This window comes from Hylobates moloch, unplaced genomic scaffold (genome assembly GCF_009828535.3).
Source record: "Hylobates moloch isolate HMO894 unplaced genomic scaffold, HMol_V3 SCAFFOLD_11, whole genome shotgun sequence".
In the NCBI taxonomy this organism is placed as follows: domain Eukaryota; kingdom Metazoa; phylum Chordata; class Mammalia; order Primates; family Hylobatidae; genus Hylobates; species Hylobates moloch.
Genome location: NW_026652286.1, coordinates 86,993,597 through 87,011,698, shown reverse-complemented (window position 1 = coordinate 87,011,698; position 18,102 = coordinate 86,993,597). Strand labels below are relative to the sequence as shown.

Here is an 18,102-nt window from a genome sequence, read left to right as displayed (position 1 = left end):
GGAGGCGTGTGTGTGTGTGTGTGTGTGTGTGTGTGTGTGTCAGGGAGTTGGAGCAGAGTGTGGGGGTGAGGAAATAGGCAGGGGCCCAAGAAAAGCCAGGATCAGGATGGCTTGGGGGAATGGAGGCAACCGCTCAAAATCAAAACACAGAATTTTGATTAAGGACTGGTTTCCCAGATGAGAAATATATGGAGAGGGAAAATAAGGTGGGACAGAGAAACGAAAGCAAAAAGAAAGGAGAAAAGACAACAGATGAGGAAGAGAGGGGAGGAGTGGAAAGGAGAGAAAAAAGACTGGAAGAGAAGAAAAAGATGAGGGGCAGGAGGGATGAAGAAAGCACAGCAGACGGCAAAGAGGGAGAGGAGAAAGCAAAGACAGAGAAGCAACTTCTAGGGGCTGGAGGCCCCCAGGCTGCACCTGTTCCTCCTCCTGGGAAGATCGTCCGGCGGTAGGGGTAGCTCCAGGTGGTTTCTACTCAGCAACCCCAGGGTCAGACAGACCCGGGCCTTGGGCCCAGGAGAACAGGGCTGAATGGTAACCCTCCCAGTGCCACCCCTGGCAGGCCAGGCCTTGTTTGGCTCCCCAGGTGGGTGGCGGTGGCGCATGGGGTGATGGCTCCCCGCGAGTTCTGGTGATGCCGGAGGCCAGGCCTGATGCTTGGCGTGGGTTTACCACACCGGAGTGACCCAGCATGACAATCATGGCTGTGTCCCCTGGGTCTTGATGAGGAGAGGGGTTATTTTGGTCAGAGACAGGCAGTGAGGACGGCCTCAGGCAGACGTGCTGAAGCACCATGTCTAGGATTGGGTGGCTTTGGTTTTACAGCTAAAGACAGGGCGATGCTTCCATCCCCGATCAGAGGAATGGGGAGAGGGCCAGAGAAGAGGGCTTGGCCCAGACACAGGGAGATGAGACAGGGAGGGAATCATACCCATTGAGTGTTGTGGAAATCCTTTATTCTGTCCATGACAATGCAGAGCTTGCACGGCCGCCTCCCACCCATCCCCTCCCCTGCACAAGGCCACCTGCTCCAATCTCCTTTCTTAACAGCTCTTGGCTGCCACAGATGCAGGCAGGGACCTTTGATTGTGTAGAAGCTTCTTGTTGAGAAATTTCTGAAGCTTGCTTAGCTGCTAAGGAGTCAGTTGAAAATGTCTCTCTAAAGACTAAAGAAGACGTGGGACCCCAGCTTTGGGAGCTCTGGAATAAAGGAACCTGGCCTGGTGTCAGGAGAGGTGGATGGAGTTCTGACTGCTGCTCGCCAGCCGTGCGGTCCTGAGCAAGTTATCCTAACACAGCCACAGATTCCGACTCAGCGGCCCGCTAGCATGGTAGCCCCAGGGCGGCCAGGGTTTGTCTGTTTTGTCCCTAGCTGTAATTCCCAGTGCCGACAACAGTAACTGGTACACGGTGTGGTCTTGCTGAATAAGTGAACAAGTGCCTAACTAGCACATTGTACCAAGGATCATACCATATTAACGTATTTAACATTTTTTTAACTAAAAAGTATTAGGAAAATGTTATTCAGTGCATATGTCCCTTGTAAATGTGGCATAAAAGTGACACATAGATAAGTCTAAATATGTGTAATACAGAGCTTTCTTTTTCCCAGTCCCCACACAGAAATCTTAATTCCTCTACCATGTTCCCCACACAAGAAAAGGCAAAAAAAAAAAAACAAAAACAAAAACAAAAAACAAAAAAAACCAAAAAAAACCAAGTACTTCAATAAAAAGGTGGGACGCTTCAAGCGAGAGACAACTGAATTAACTTTATTCTCTTCTAACTGCAGATTCAAGGTATACAACTGAACATTGCTATTTTTCTTATGAGACTTATAAATAAAAATACAAAAAATGTTCACTACAAAAAAATCTACTGTTAGTAGGATGTAAAAAATATTCTCTTTGCTATAGAAGGCACAAACTTCACTTAGTGACACATGGAGAGAGAAAAAAACCTGCAGCAGTAAATTCATTTTTTCTTTTTTTTCCTTTTTTTTTTTTTTTTTTAAATCTTGTCAGAAACACTGAAATTACAAAGAAACGCGTCAATCTACACGAAACGAAGGCAGATGCGGAAAGCTGCAACCAGGACTGCACAACTTCGAGTGAAACTGCTTCGGAACTAGAACAGATAAGAAGCCGCAAGCACAACTCGGGGAAGTGGGCTGGGGAGGGGGCAGCAGGAGGCAGGAGAGAGGGAGAGAGAATGGAGCCGACAGAAATGAGACGGGGAGCCAGAGGGAGGAGGGGAGGGCGAGAGGGGGAGATGGAGAGGGCAAGGGTGAGAGGTGGGGAGGAGAGAAAGAGAGAAAGAGATTGATTTGTACAAAAAAGTAACCAGTAAAATTGAAGAAACAAAATTGGGCAACCTCCTAAAATTAGGCTAAGAGGAGGTGCTGAGGTAGACATTAACTAGAACATTGATGAAATAAAAACACTATTCTGTAATACAGAGCAATCCGACTGGCACTTGTGCTGTCACGACATAAGACAAGCCACAAAAACAAACAAATAACAAAACAAAACATAATACCCAAACCAAAAGGCTTAGTTTTGCTTGGTCCAGCAGGGCAGCAGGGCCCTCAGTGCTATAATTTACATACATATATATATATATATATTTATCTTTATATATACGGGTCGGATGTCATGGTGCACCACCACGGCTTCTTAACCTTACAAAGATCATGCATAACACTATGTGAACAAATCCTATGATACACACCAGGAGGCTGGTACCCTGTCTGCGAAGTGGGATGCCAAAGGCCCGGGGAGGCTGCAGCTGCTGGCTAACTGGCCTGCAGGGCCTGCACCCCTCTTTCTCCCCACCCTTTTCCCCTGACCCAACCTCTCTGGTTTGTCCTGCGCCCCTCTCCTGGCCATCTCTCTGCCTTTTTCCTCTCCCCATCCGTCCCACCGCATAGGGTGAGTCTCGCTTTTCACCCTCCCACTGAAATATCCAGGTAAGTGCCACCATTACAGCCAAGCCAGCAGAGGCTCCAGGAAGGAGGAGGTAAGATGGGTGGGGGAAAGATGACCACAGGATGGGCCTAGGAAAAGTGAATGAACAGAGTCTCATCTTCTGTCTCACATCCTGGTGCACCCCCAGTTTTCACCCTAGCTTGGCTTGCCAGGAAACAGGCCCAAAAACTACCCCGACCCTGCCACCCCTCATGGACAGAGTCGAAAGGCTGCCCCACCTCTGCTCTCTCCCCTGTAGGGAGGTAAGCTCAATGGCCCTCTTCCATCCACAGCAGTTGTACCAATAGCATCCAGAAAGGTACCATACACTTGTGAAAAATTGCAGCAGTTTTTTTTTTCTTTTTTTTTCTCAACATGGAAAAACTGTTCAGGCACAAAGATTAAACAAGCCCGCGTTGCATCCCTTGGATTGTACTGAATCACTGGGTCCCCCAGCCTCCCTACCCACCCCTGCACCCCAGATCTGCCTTCCCCATATTCATGGCCTCCTCCTCCAAAGCAGCCCAAAGCAGCAATGATATTTACTATTTTATATCAATCTCTTGCTATATATATATATCTATATATCTATATATTTGTCTATCCTATATATACATAGGATTTTAATGCTTTGAATGAGTGAAGGAGTGAATAGGGAAAGAGCACATGAGTGAGGTGTAAATGTCACCAAATGCATTAAGGGACATACTTGGAGGAGCTGGACATGGGAAAGGGACTATTAACCAACATGGCCTTGCCAGGCTGGAGAAGTTTTTCACTGTGCTGGATAAGGCAGTAGCAAGCAGGGTTGTCAGCAGTACCACAGCTAAAGGCAGCCAGGGGGCCGAAGGAGTCAGGTGACATGAAGAAGAGGGGAGGACAGATATTCAGATCCCACCTGGGGAAAGACCCCCCTCTACCCTCCTCCTCTCCCCTTAACTCCAGACACATATAAAGCCTCCAGACAGCCTCTTAGCTTGCCCCTGGCCACTAGGACTTGCAACATTAGAACTGTTCTGTTGTTGTGGGTGGGAAGTTGGAGAAGAGGCATGTTAGACTCTATTCAGGTGTCTTCATGGGGAGAGGAGGGTACAGTAAGTTCAGAGGTGTCCCCAGACAGTAGCCCTCAGAAACCACACTCCCCTGAGCTCTCCCCCTACCTCCCTACTGGGGTCTGCAGGGTCCATGGGGTTGGGTGGGGCATCCAGGTGCTGATTTAGTACCATCCAATGCTGCAACACCAGATTACGACAATACTGCATGATTTAACACACAACCACACACACAAAGCACACGCGCACACGCACACACATGTACAAAGGGATATTTTGGTGGTGGTGGACTTTTTTTTGTCTTTTCCTATTCACATTACAAAAGGAAAGGGCAAGGTTCTGCAGAACTGACAAAGGAACTAACAGATACTACAAAAATATTACAATTTGTAAAGATTAGCTCAACCCTCTCAACTTTTATGAATGGAGCGAGGAGGGGCCCAGGCTGAATGGGAAGGGCAAAGGAGTGAGGGGGCCAGCTAGTTCTATGGAATAGTTTGATTTTTTCTCTTCCTTCCCCACCAATGTTGAATGACATCTTGCTGTTAAAAATACTGTTTTCTGGGATTTACAGATCCCCTGAGGGCCAGCCAGTCCCCGCTTCTTCCCAGACCAGAGGAGGAAGCCATAGTGCATAATGATTTCTTACAGACGGCCCCTCCCCCAAATGATTTCACCCTTTTCACATTATAAACATGACAACTGTTCTAGTCACGTATTTCAAGTTTAACTTCTTTTCCTTTCCAAAGCACTAAGTCGTTATTATAGTTGCAAAATCGCATCCTCCCTACTTTACCATCCCTAATCAACAGTCTAGTGACACCGTCCTCCCAATTCACATCCTCCCAACACACAATTTTAAGGCCTTCAGATTTGGTGGATGAGATTGAAGGGGAGGGCAGGAGGGCTGGGGCCGAGGGACAGGGGGGTCGTCGCAGCAGCACCCATCCCTCCAGCTTCCCTACATTCCTCGTGATCCTTCTCCCCAAAACCGCTTCCCTAAACCACTTTGTAAAACCTAAGATCAAAACGCAGCCACAACTTTCTCAGAGAGAGAAAGGAAAGAAAAAAATAATAATAAAAAACTCTTACACATAAAGCATGAGATGAAACGGAGGGTCCGTCCCAAAGCAAACACGAATATTGCAAATGTGCTTTCCAAAATTCAGGAGGGTCAGGGGAGGTTGGGGAAAAGAGGGAGGAAGAGCAGCAGAATGGGAGGCAGGAAAGGAACAAAAGAACAACTGGACAAACATAAGAGGTAGCTTTTAGAAAACCAACACCCCCACCCCAACACAACAAAACAAAGGCTGGATCCCGCCCCCCTCCCCAAAGACCAGCCGTGAAAATAGACCAATTCTGGCAATGAGAATGCACACAGAGGTGAGGCCACACAGTTGCAAGGATCCAAACACAGGCCCTCAAACCTCAATGGCCCAGCAAATTGTAAGAAAGGTGGGATTCTCTCCAGAGTGTTTTAGGCGGAACGGATGGTGGCCACAGGTGACTTCACGCACCGGCGGAGCCAGCAGTGACTTCCTAGTGCCCTTTGGGGACCATGAGACCCCAATGCAACATCGCTTCCCCACCCACGTTGTTTGCCCTCCCCGGCCCTCACATTCAGATCCTGAGTATCAACTCCTCCTGCACAGTTTCTGCCAGCTGGGAGGCTGGTCTCCAGGGACACGGGGAGGGTCTTGGCCAGCTGAAGTCTATAAAAACAACTATTAATTTACACAAGAAACTGAAAAGAACACCCTCCCCATTCCTCCAAGCCCCAACCAATAAAGAGATACAGAGGTTAAAAAAGCTCATGAGGTCACAAAAAACTGAGGTAATTCAAGTACAATGTGCTAACAGGGGACACAGAAAAGAAGCAAAACATAACACAAGGCCAAAGCGCTTTCAACTCCTCCTCCTCCTGCTGCAGCTCCTCCTCCTCCTGCAGCTCCTCCTCCTCCTGCAGCTCCTCCTCCTCCTCTCCACTGTGGACCGAGGGGCGCTGTGAGTCAGGAATTCTGTGCGACTCTCTCTGGACCTGGCTTTTCTTGCTGAGCTCACTACATCTGGGGTCCCCAGTGTGACTCAACAACTTTCTCCCTTGCCCAGCTTCCCTCACCCCACAGACTGGGTGTCCTTTTTTCCAGGTGTGGGGCCCCTCTAGAGAAAGACATCCACAACCCACCCTTGGAACCTCAGCCCGTTCATGGATTCCTTCTCCTGGGACTGAAGTAGGGCTACGTAGGGACTGTGGTTTGCTTGGTAGGATATTAGGTATTTAGTTGTGATGCTTTTCCATTTTGGAAGCAGCGCAGCAGGAATCTTGCTCACGATGGGGCTGGACTAGGGTGGGGTATTGGATTTGTTTTGTGTTCTCAGAAGGCTGAGGGTAGGAGGGGCCCTGAAGTCAGAGGCAGCTGTCCCACTAGGGAACCGGAGAAGGATGGAGACACCTCCAGGTCCCCGAGGGGCTGGGACTCCCCTGGGACTTGGAGGACAGGAGTCAAGGGGAGGCTGGAAACAAAGAGCTGGGGGAGGGGCAGGGGTCCCGAGGCTCTCAGAGACCACCAGGGGACACCCAGATGCGGCAAAGCAGAGGAAAGCAGCAGGTGGGCTGAGTGGTGGGAAGAGAAACAGAGCCCTTCCCCTCCCCAGTCAGCCGCCAGCAAACTAGAGCTGCCATTTTGAGCAGCTAGTGACCCAGCCCAGCCCCATCAGCAGGGGAGCGCCCTTCTGGCTCCCCTCCTCCCTCCCTGCATCTTCTGGTGGAGGAAGGCGGGCACAGACCGTGTGGCTGTGACCAGAGGACCTCTCACCTGCTTTCTAGCCTCCATTTCTGGACACATAAAGGAAGGTCTGGGTGAAGGGAGGAGAAAAATGTGCCACCATTTGAGTGAACAAAATACCCCACCCCATCCCAGAAAATCAGGCAAACCTCCAGCCGGGAGATGAGGGTGGAGGCCTCCAGAGGAGGGGCAGTGGCTTGGCATCCAGGTCATCTGGAGCCCAGAGAGAATCCAAGGCCAAAAAGCTACCAGGTTTCCTTTTCCTTCTCTTTTTTTTTTTTTTCTTTTCCTTTTTTATTTGTCATAGTCCTTCCTTCATCTCGCTCCAACTCTTCTTTCCTGGCTCCCCGCCGCGGGCCTCCCTTCACACGTAGCACAGGTAGAGGTACGTCTTCTCTATCCTCCAGTCGGGTGGGATCTCCTCGGGCTTGTGGCCCTTCATGTGCTTCTGCATGGAGGAGAGGCTGGGGCAGTACTCTGTGCAGATGGTGCACTGGTAGGGCGAGGCGCCGTTGTGCGTTCTCAGGTGCTTAATCATGGCCGAGTAGTCCCGGGAGCGCTGGTGGCAGAGCTTACACTCAAAGGGCTTCTCACCTGAGGGCGGAGGGACAGGGCAGGAGAAAGTGAGGACAGACAGAGGGCGGTGAGGGCACCATGTCACCCTCAGGCGTGCCAGGGAAGCTGGGTTCCTCCAGCTGGGCTTGCTCCAACAGAACTTCCTGGGACAATGAAGGCACCACCCGAGACGGCAGCCACCAGTCACGCCTGGCTATGAATGAGGCTGGTGCGACTGGAGCTCTACAGTTTTCTAATTTTATTTCATTGTAACTAATTTAAATAGCTACATGTAGCTAGTTGACTACTGGATTGCCCAGCTCCTTGTCTTACTGTTCTTAACTCTCCCAAGGCCACAGTCTTTTCCCTCTCTAATTAAGAAAATGGGTGTCTAGAAAGAGAAAGGCCCCAAAGTCCTCAGGAATGGCTCTTGAAGCCACAGTTCCATCCAGAGAGCAGGTGGATTGAGACCTTTCAGGGCTACAGATGGTGGGGAACAGGGGCGGCGGTGGGGCGGGGGCGGGGGGCGGAATTGATGGAACCCAGTCCTTCAAATGTGCTGCACCTGGGGACATCTATCCTGTTAAAGCTCTTTTTATTTTTTATTTTATTTTTTATTTTTTTTGGAAAGGAGTCTCACTCTGTTGCCCAGGCTGGAATGCAGTGGTGCAATCTTAGCTCACTGCAACCTCTGCCTCCCGGGTTCAAGTGATTGTCCTGCCTCAGCCTCCCAAGTAGCTGGGATCACAGGTGCCACCACCATGCCTTGCTAATTTTTGTATTTTTAGTAGAGACGGTTTCACCATGTTGGCCAGGCTGGACTTGAACTCCTGACTTCAAGTGATCTGCCTGCCTCGGCCTCCCAAAATCCTGGGATTATAGGCATGAGCCACGGCTCCCGGCGTATCCCGCTAAAACCACTAAGACCTTGCCCCGGACCCTGCCTCCCTCCTGAGGCTGGAGTTGGGGGTGGGGTGGGATGGGAGGGATAAAGAACCTGGGAGTACACAGCCACACCCTAGCCTTCTATACCCCAACTTTCCTTCCATAGAGTCCCCTAGAGCTGAGCAGAGGATGTAAGGGAACCTTGTTTCAATACAGTAATTAACTGGCCAGCCATCTCACTATCAATACTCCCCCGCGCACAGGCCCCAGCAAATAATGAAGTAATGAACAGCCAAAGTGATCTAACTATCGACCAGCTATTTACAATAGTCACTGCCAATACAGTTAATGATCCACCTGCCAGGTCACATCCCCGACAAGGGGCTAAGGAAACCCCAGGGCTCTGGGAAATGATCTGGACCACTATAGTTGTCATCAGCGGACACCCAACCCTCTCCTTGTGGGCTCAAACTGGGACACGAAAACTGAGCTCTGACAACACATAGCTCTGCTTACTGCTCCTTCTGTGCACCCTTCCTCTCCAAAGGCAACGTACTCTCCTCTAAGACAGCAGGACCTGCCTGAAACCACCTCTCCCCCTTCCTCTGGACAGGACAGCTGTCTCCCCTGATCAGAGGGGGCGTCTTTGTTTTCCAGGTTCCACCACCTCTTACCCTTCTGTAAATCAACCTTCTCCACAACCAGCAGTGTGCTGGTGGTAAATGTTTAATGACTGGCTTTCCAAAAAGCCCTGGTTTGTAGCATCTGCTGATTGCTATGATGTGAATACTCCTACCATGGCCAATTTTAAGCAACTAAGGTGGTGTCACTGAACTTGAAGTTGTGAAGAAATGTGAAAAATTAGCTTTCACAAGCAAGCTCCAGGACTCCACTGACCCCAACTTGGGAAACTGTGGAAGACCCTTCACTTGTTTTGTCTTTTGACCTCAGGGAAAACAGTGGCCCACATTTCTTTTTCCAATACAAAAAATAATGTGGCCAGGCACGGTGGCTCACGCCTGTAATCCCAGCACTTTGGAGGCCGACGCGGGTGAATCACTTGAGGTCAGGAGTTCGAGACCAGCCTGAACAACATGGCAAAACCCTGTCTCTACTAAAAAAAATACAAAATTAGCCGGGCATGGTGGCACACGCCTGTAATCCCAGGTAATTGGGAGGCTGAGGCAGGAGAATCGCTTGAAGCCGGGAGGCAGAGATTGCAGTGAGCTGAGATCGTGCCATTGCACTCCAGCCTGGGCAATAAGAGCGAAACTCCATCTAAAAAAAAAAAAATGTGAAGGCACTCTGAAATGGTAAAACATCATATGCATACAGAGATTATTAAATACATCTGTTCTTCTAATCTCAGAACCAAACACAATCTAACTTTACAATTTCCCAACCTTCATAATAACCTAATTCAATGCATCCTAATTCTTACTCTAACCCTGGAGTAACATGAAATTACCCTAACCTTCACTTTCAGCTAGTTGGACCAACTTACCCCTAATTCAGGACTCATATACAGACATCATTTTGCATGTCACCTCTGAACTATTGGTATAGCTGCCTGGAGGGCTGATGGGGGCTCACTGGAAAGTGTGCTGGAATTGATTAGTAAAGTCTGCCTTGGCCTTGACTGGTGGCCCTCAGGCCGCCTTGACTGGGGTGCGGTGGCCCTCAGGCCACCATACCAGCCCTTAATAGAACCTCTTCTACTCTTTGATTCAGCCTGGGATCATCCTCACTTAGGCTTCTCCAGGAAACCATCTGCTTCCCACCTCCACCCAGGTCCCAGAGCCAGCTCAGGCCCCTCCCTGGCCTTTGGTACCTGTGTGCACCCTATAGTGCGTCTCCAGCTGATGCTTGAGGCTGAACTTCTTGCCACAGCCATTGCACTCATAGGGTTTCTCACCCGTGTGGATGCGTTTGTGGCTCTTGAGTGTGCTCTCATCCCGGAAGCAGCTGCCACAGAACTCACACTCGTAGGGGTGGTCGCCTGTGGAGACAAGGGGCAGGATCAGGCCTTTTCCTCTCCCTGCCCCCTCTTCAGGGGACAGTAGGGCACATTCAGTGCATGAGAAGGACGAGATGGCCTGTATTCACCACCTCCAAAGACAACTTAAGGATCCACGGCCACACCTCCATTGAATAAACAAGCAATACCTGTCTTCACACATGACCATACTTTACTGTGGCCCCATGATCATCTGTGGGACAAGGGGAGCCCATTTGGTTCAGGGATGGACAGCAGTCCCCAGAAAGCAAGCCCCGCTGTGGATACATGAGACCTCACCATCTTGCTTCTTAGATGGCCTCTTCTCCCCTTCCTTTAGGTTAAGGGTGAAAGTCACTCCAGCCTGACTCCCCAACCTTCAAAGAAATCTCTCCAATTTGGGGAACTTCACATTGTCCCACAAACACCTTCTACAGTCCCCAATTTCCTTCCTCCACAGTCTTACATAGCTATTTCCTCTGCTCGATTTCTTCTTTTCTCCCTGGTGAACTCCTAATCATCCTTCAAAGCCCGGCTCATATGATACCCCCATGTGGACGCTTCCCTTTAGTTCCCCGGGCAGAATGAATCACACTTTCTTCTGTGTCCCCAAAGAGAAGAATTGCCCAGAATTTTGTTCTTTTATTAGTGTGGTATCCTTTTTATGGCACTTTCGCATTAAAATGGGCTACATTTCCTGAGCACTCAGATGTGTGATGTGATCGCATGAGATGATCGTGGCAACAACCTTAAAGAAAGGTATTATTCTCATTTTATAGTTGAGAAAAAATGAGATGCTTCCACACCATCTCCAAGGTGAAATAGCAAGTAAGGAGCTGAGCTGGGATTCAGGTTTGGGTCTGGCTCTAGAGTCAGGGTACCATATATTCGTCAGCTTGCTGACACACTGTGCTGTATCTACTGGCTTGCCCACTATACCTCCAGCAGGGAAGCACCACCAGGATAAGAAGCAAGCCTCACCCATCCTTGTAGCCTCAGTGCATCGCACAGGGGGGATCCAGAACAGACTCAGGAAATGGTGGGTCTATGAAACTTGGAGAGAACTGCCTTTTCTTTTTTGAGGATCCCACTCTTAAATCTCCTGAGCATGAGAGGTTGGGGTGTGGAGAATAACCATCTTGCCTTTCATACCTAAAGTGGGGGACTTGGGGGATGAAAGGTGAGGACTCCAGCTACTTATTTATTACAGGAGTGAAGGCACAGACAATAAAGATAGATTGATCACCCCAGACTTTGTTCATGAATATTTAAATATCGCTGATTCGTCTTGTCACTGTAATTACAATTTCTCTGGGCTGCATCTCCAACAACCACAGTTTATGGTAAAGAATGGCCCACTGTATTTCACTTGTCCCTCTGCAGATGTGCGGGGCTGCCAACCGTATAATGTCCTCTGCATTTCATACATTTTCTTCAGCTGCTGAAGGTTTAAGTCATCCACAATGACCTACGTTTTTTCATTATCCCCATGTCAAACTGCGCTCGTGCCTGGGCATAAATTGTCCTTCTCGTTATAGACTCGCATGCCTGTGCCTTCACTTCCTTTTTAAAATGATATTTTACTCTCTCCTCTCTCTCCCCTCCTCGGGCCACTAACCAAAGCTCCCCCCTCCCAAAGTTAGGCCCCTGTACCCATATAAATTCTCATCTGTTCTGATGGCTCTGAGGAGTTTTTAGGGCTCTGTGGGGAGCGGATGCTGGGGTCTGATCAGTGACTTTCTCATGGGTGGAAGATTTGCAAGAAGCACCCATGCCATGCGAGGGGCACTTCCATCAAGTAATCAGATGGGAGAAGCTCAAAGAGTGGCATCGTGCCTTGACACCAGTTCATCCCAATCTATGGGGTGTTGTACTGGCTCAGAGGCTCGGCCAGCGAGTCCCTCACCTGCAGATCTGGGGATGGGCCAAGGCCCAGGGTTCTCAGCTGGGGAAATTGCTACCTACCCATCCTCACTGTCAGAGCCATGGGGACTGCCTGGCCGCAGCCCCAACAAACTCAAGGGAGTGGAGGGCTGTGCAGACCCTGGTACTAATTAGTTGTGTGTCTAACACAGTAAGGGCCAGTCTGTGTGTGTGCGCCCGAACCCACTCTCTCTGTGTGTCTCCACTCACAGCCCTGTCTGGTCTGACATCCAACTCCCCCTCCTTACTGAATCGGCAACGATTACGACTTTAATCAAAGATTCAGTATCCTCATTAAGGTATAAATAAATAAATAAAGCCAAGGCCACGTGAGACTTCAGCCGGAGCCGGTAATTAAAACGTACATCGGCAGCCACCCAGCCAGGCGGGGGGCGGGGAGGGGGGGAAGACGGCGGTGGGGGGTGGGCAGGGGGCGGCTGCCTGTGCCTTTCCCCTCCAGAGGGGTCCCTAACAATTTAAAAAACAAAGGGTTAAGACAGAGGAGTTTGTTTGATCCGATTTTTATGAATTTAATTATGAAGTGAAGCACATGTTAAATGAGTTTAAATAGGAAATTCTTGAGTCTGCCCAGGGAAAAGAACAAAAAGAACTTAGAAGGAAAAACAAACAACAACAAAAAAAAAGAAGGAAAGAAAAAGTCACCAACACACACGTATCCCCATCCCGATTTGGAAGCACGGTGCGCACCTGGCGTGAAATCCTCACCCTGAGAGCTGATTGTGTTAGTGTGGCCACAATGTACACAAAACTGGCTGCAGAACTCAAAATCCAATTTGTGGTATGTTGATTAACTCTGTAGCCTCTTTAATGAGCTTGACATTAAGTGCAGGACAAACGAGACTAATTAGAGCCCCCTCCAGCCTGCCCGGTGCACCTGTGACCCCCCCCCCCCCCCAATCTGTCCTTACTTGGTGCTTTCTTTGGCACTGGCCAAGCCCAGTGTCTGTCGTCCTCCCCACCCCAGCCCCATCCTGCTGGCTCCTCAGGCCCCTCCCTCCCGGCCCCTCCCTTCAGCACAGCTGAGAGTTTATTATATGATGAGCCGTGTGAATCAGGGATCCATCAATGCCAAGAGCACGGCTGGACTAACCTACCAAACACAGCTGCTGATGCTAAACACCCGGCCCCAGCAGCAAATGGGCCAAGAACAACGGAATATTAATGAGGCATTGTGTGTGGGGTGTGCACAGCCTGTATATGGCTTGTGTGCACAGTGCCTCGCTGGTATGAAAATTGATGGGTGTTTCTCTGTGTGTGCATAGGCAGCACACATGCTCCGTGTTTCCTAGAATAAGCAAGGGCTTCTCCCTAACTCTGGAAACAGCCCCTCCCCGTGGATCTGAGCCATGACTGACACAAGAGCATGTGACATTTTCATATCCGAGCTCTGAGAAGGTGGCATGGCCAGAGCAGGGCATATCCTGGGTGGATTTAGCAGGACTGACATCATTCAAGTCACATGAAGCCAACTGATTGGACCCAGCAGCACGCTCAGAAGTGGCTGAAAGGTATCTAGCCATCTTTCATAAGACCGAATAAACCTGGGGACCTGTTGAGGGAGGCGTTCATACGAAGGTGCATATACCTGCAGGGGAGACACTTATGCAGTTGCCATAGAGAAAGTCCTTGTCAACATCCCACCCTCCTGGGCCCTTCTTATTGAGCCCACCCCTCTGGGCCCTACCCCCGTCCTATCCCAGAAATTTTAAGTAGTTCTGTGCAAATCTGGTGATGCTAAGGCAATGTGCTCCCCTGAACAAAATGGCATCCAGAAGTGAGAGCCAGGAAGGCTCCTTAATGAGGATACCTACAGCTGGCTAGCCAGGCCAGCTCAGTCCATGAGAAGCAAAGCTCTTCCCTTATTTAGCAGAGCCTGCCACCCATGCAAGACCTGGTCTGCATACTCAATCTCTGAGCTGTGACAAGACTCTCAAAATGAGGAGAGGGCCTACTGTTCCTTTATGTGGCATGCAGAGGTTTTTACGAGTATACACTCTGTCACATACCCCGATAAAGACCTGACCCCAACCTCCCTACAAACACAGCACACAAAGGCAGACTCAGAAATGGGCATTGCTTTAACCAGGTAGTTTCAGCAGAGCCCCAGTTTTGTCAGAGAAAATAAGGAATTTAAGCCATCCACTCCCCTGTTAGGGAAGACCGAGGGCTGCTGCAGGAAAGCAAATGCCTCTTGGACATCAGGGACCAAGTGTCCCCATCCCTGAAGCCCTAGAGGCTGGTGGCAGGGAATGGCCAGCCCCTCAGCACCTGGCCCAGCCTCCTTACCTTGTAACCCCTCCCTTGTCCCATCACCTGGAACTGGCTGAGCAGCACTATTTCATTGCTCATCTTTTAAATGCCCTCCTTGTCTTCCCTAAACAGGGTTAAGGTCCAAGTACAGGACTTTGTTATTGTGGGGAAAGTAGGATCACTTCTTCAACTTGCCCTCAGAAGCCCAAAGCTGACTTCAGAAATGTGTATGGATAGAGTGGGGGGGCATCAAGAGTGGTGGGAGGCAGGGCAGGCAATGTTAAGAGACCCAGCAGGTCAGTTTTTCTCAAAATTCATTTTGGGTCTACCTACATAAGAATCCCTTGGGAATACGTATTAATAATGCTGAGTCTGGGACCCCACCCTGGCCCCATGGAATAAAAGTTTCTGAGAGTGGGACCCAAGAGCCTGCCGTTTTAATGAGCATCCTGTGTTGAACACGGAAAGACTTTGAACCAACGGTCCACAGGAGGGGACTGGGACAACTGTCCACATTTACCTGAATGACGGGCAGCCCCTGCATGCCCAAGCCTTGAGCAGAAGGACTGAGGGCTAACTCAGCCCACCACCTCCACTTTACGTCCTTGGAGGTAAATATAGACACTGGCTCCCAGAGACCCTGATCCACCCATCAGCTGGACTGACCTACCTGTATGTGAGCGCAGGTGGCGTTTGAGGGCCGTGTGGCTGGGGAAGGTGCGGTTGCACTCGCTGCAGATGTAGCTGCGCACGCCCGCGTGGACCTCCATGTGCTGCTGCAGTGCGCTCTGCGCCTGGAAGCGCTTCCCGCACAGCAGACAGAAGACGGCCATGTCAGTGCCTGTGGGAGACAGGAGAGGGGGCGCCTCAGAAAGGTGGGAACACAAGGCGCATTCTTTACCCACCTGGAGTGAGAGCCAGTGTCGGGACTCACACCTCCAAATCCCCATGCTTAGGGGCAAATCCACAGTTGGCCCAGGCTGTGCAACACTGAGCACCCAGTATGTGGCCCCAGTGATGGGCAAAATCGACGTCATTCCCGAGCTCTGGAAGCTAAAGTCTAGTGGGAAAAGGATAGACATTGATCAAATACATTGCAACAGCAAGGGTAATGTGCAACTGTGTCGGGTGGTATGTAAAAGGTGGCAAGGTACTAAGAGGGCATATACCAGATGGACTTCACAGAATCCGGGGCAAAAAGTGGGGGAGGCAAGGTAGACCCTGCAAGAAAAAACAATAACAAAGATACTATGGGCCAGCCATTGTTCTAACGTAACTAACATAAATCCAAAACTCAAAAAGCTAGCCTCTGTTATCCTCACCCCTTAGACAAGGAGACTGAGGCACGGAGAGATTAAGTACTTTCGCCAAAATCCCACAGAGCAGCGGTCCCCAACATTTTTGGCACCAGGGACTGGTTTCATGGAAGGCACTTTTTCCACGTATGGTGGGGGGATGGTTTTGGGATGATTCAAGCACATTACATTTATCATTAGACTCACATAAGGAGCATGCAACCTGGATCCCTTGAATGCACAGTTCCCAATAGGGTTCATTCTCCTATGAGAATCTAATGTTGCCACTAATATGACAGGAGGCGGAGCTCAGCTTCACTCGCTCGCTTCCTGCTGTGCAGCCCAGCTCCTCACAGACCATGGCCCAGGGGTTGGGGACTCCTGCCATAGAGTTCATAAGTGGCAAGGCTGGGATTCACACCCACGCACCCTAGATTTTAATGCTTTCCCAAGACTAGCTACAGATCCTGTATTTTTTTTTAACTACTTCTCCACTAACTAAAGCATGAATCTTAGGTTCATTCACTCAACAAGTATTCTTTGGTGCCTTCTACAAGTAAGGCTGTCTTTTTGGCACTGGGGATATAACCACGGAAGAGTATGCAGAGTCCCTGCTCTCATGACCGACGTTACCCAGAACACCAGGTGAATGGCGGAATCCGGAAGATGGAATAGTGTCTGTGAACACTCTGGGCCAGAAGGAAACGTGGCCGGTGGGAGGATCAGACAGAGGAATGGTGCAGTGCAGCTGGGGAAGAAGAAGAGGAGGCTAAAGGGAAAGGCAAGGGCCAGGCCATGCAGTGTCTTGCAAACCATGTCAAGAGCTTTAGGTTCCATCCTAAACCCGAGGGGCAACTGTCAAAGGATTGAAAGCTAGCAAGTGATGTGAGATTTTCATTTAATTCTAACTGGCTGTTCACCCCCAAAGTACCCCACGCATACAGGCTGCCATTTTCTGTTTGTTACCAACCCCTTTCTGACACTGCTCTGGAGCCATGGCCGAAATTTCCAGCTGCAGCACCACGGGAGGAAGTACCTGACCTTGTGTCTGAGTCCTAACTGGCAGCTCGGTGCCCACCCTTTTGGGCTCTGTTTTCCTGAGCATGGGAGCTCCCTGGCAGGCCCATCTGTGTGTCTCTCTGTGCTGTTGCCTGGGCAATATCACCTGCACTTGGCCCCAAATCGCTGTCCCCTGTGTGGGGAGGCACAAGCAGGAAACGTAAGTAGGCCTAGCATCTGTCAGTCCAGTCCAGAGTGGGTGGGGGGAGGGGGCAAAGCTTTGGCTGCTGGAAGCCACGGGCTGCTCAGCATGGAATCGGGAAGTGTCTGGTGGAAGGTAGGGGGAAGAGAAGGAATGGCACGAAGAACCTCCCTGCCTTCCTGGCCGTCGATGGAGATAGCAAGTGAGAGGTCTGGTCCTCACCACCTCCGTCCCACTCATGGCTAGGTTAGGATGGACTAGTAGGCAGGCAAGGCCCACCTCTCACTGTCCCCCACACTTCTGTGCCCCTCACACCCACCCTGATATCCCTTCCCTTTGTAGACACTGAAGTCTAAGCACTGAGCCACGCCCCATCTCGCCAGCAGTCAGGAAGGCTGAGCAGGAAAGGGGAATAGCAGCCAGCACTGGATTTTGCTCCTGGCCAACAAAAAGCAGGAAGGAAGGGGAGCAAAACTAGGCGTTATGCTAGGTGCTTTATCTATGTGGTTAGTTCATTTAAAACTTGCAGTCCTACAAGGCAGGCATTCTCATCCCCCTTTTTACTAGTGTAAAACAGAGAGGTTAAATAACTTGCCTAAGATCACACAGAAAGAGGCAGAGTCGGGATCTGAACATATCTCGGTTTGTCTTTCAGAAACCACGGGGCTGGGCTCAATGCTGCCTCTGGAGCTGACTGCCTGCCTGTCTGGGCTTACCCTGGAAGAGGCCCAGTAAGGACGGTACAGAGGACTCACTCCAGCAACGGCTAGAGAACCCCTGGCCAGGAGTGGGCGGATGCTGGGGCTGGGTCCACAAGGCATAGCTCTCTGAGGCCTTCCAATCCCACTGGGAGCCACCAAGGTCTCTCAGAAATGTTGAGTAGTCTACTCAGCTCCACTTGCTGGAGGGGGACATAATGAGAGATGTATCTTTCCGGACAGAAGCAATGCCAAGAGTTGACAGTGAGTCTTCAATGTCCCTCCCTGCTTGGCCTACGTACACAGGAGGACAGTGCATCTGCAATGCGTTCTGTGCCCGGTGGCCCCCACTCCTTCAACTTGAGGGCCCCCAGCATCTACCCCCTCTCTGCCTTTAACCGCCCCCCGCCACAGAGAGCCCAAATTAAGCCAAGTGTTCAAACAGCTACCTTAAATCAGTAGGATTGAGTAGGC

The 18,102-nt window shown here is 50.3% G+C and overlaps 1 protein-coding gene across 2 annotated transcripts in view; it reads right to left on the bottom strand.

Moving 5' to 3' along the window:
- Positions 1-2,481: 2,481 nt before the first annotated feature.
- ZBTB16 (zinc finger and BTB domain containing 16) overlaps positions 2,482-18,102 on the bottom strand; it is a 194,889-nt gene continuing 179,268 nt past the window's right edge. For both annotated transcript variants that reach the window (XM_032167453.2, XM_032167452.2), the window contains exons 5-7: positions 15,105-15,275; positions 10,076-10,243; positions 2,482-7,398 (exon numbers count right to left, since the gene is read on the bottom strand). In XM_032167453.2, coding sequence (XP_032023344.1) covers positions 7,169-7,398; positions 10,076-10,243; positions 15,105-15,275 — 569 coding nt within the window. In that variant the 3' untranslated portion in view covers positions 2,482-7,168. The remainder of the gene's footprint in view (positions 7,399-10,075; positions 10,244-15,104; positions 15,276-18,102) is intronic.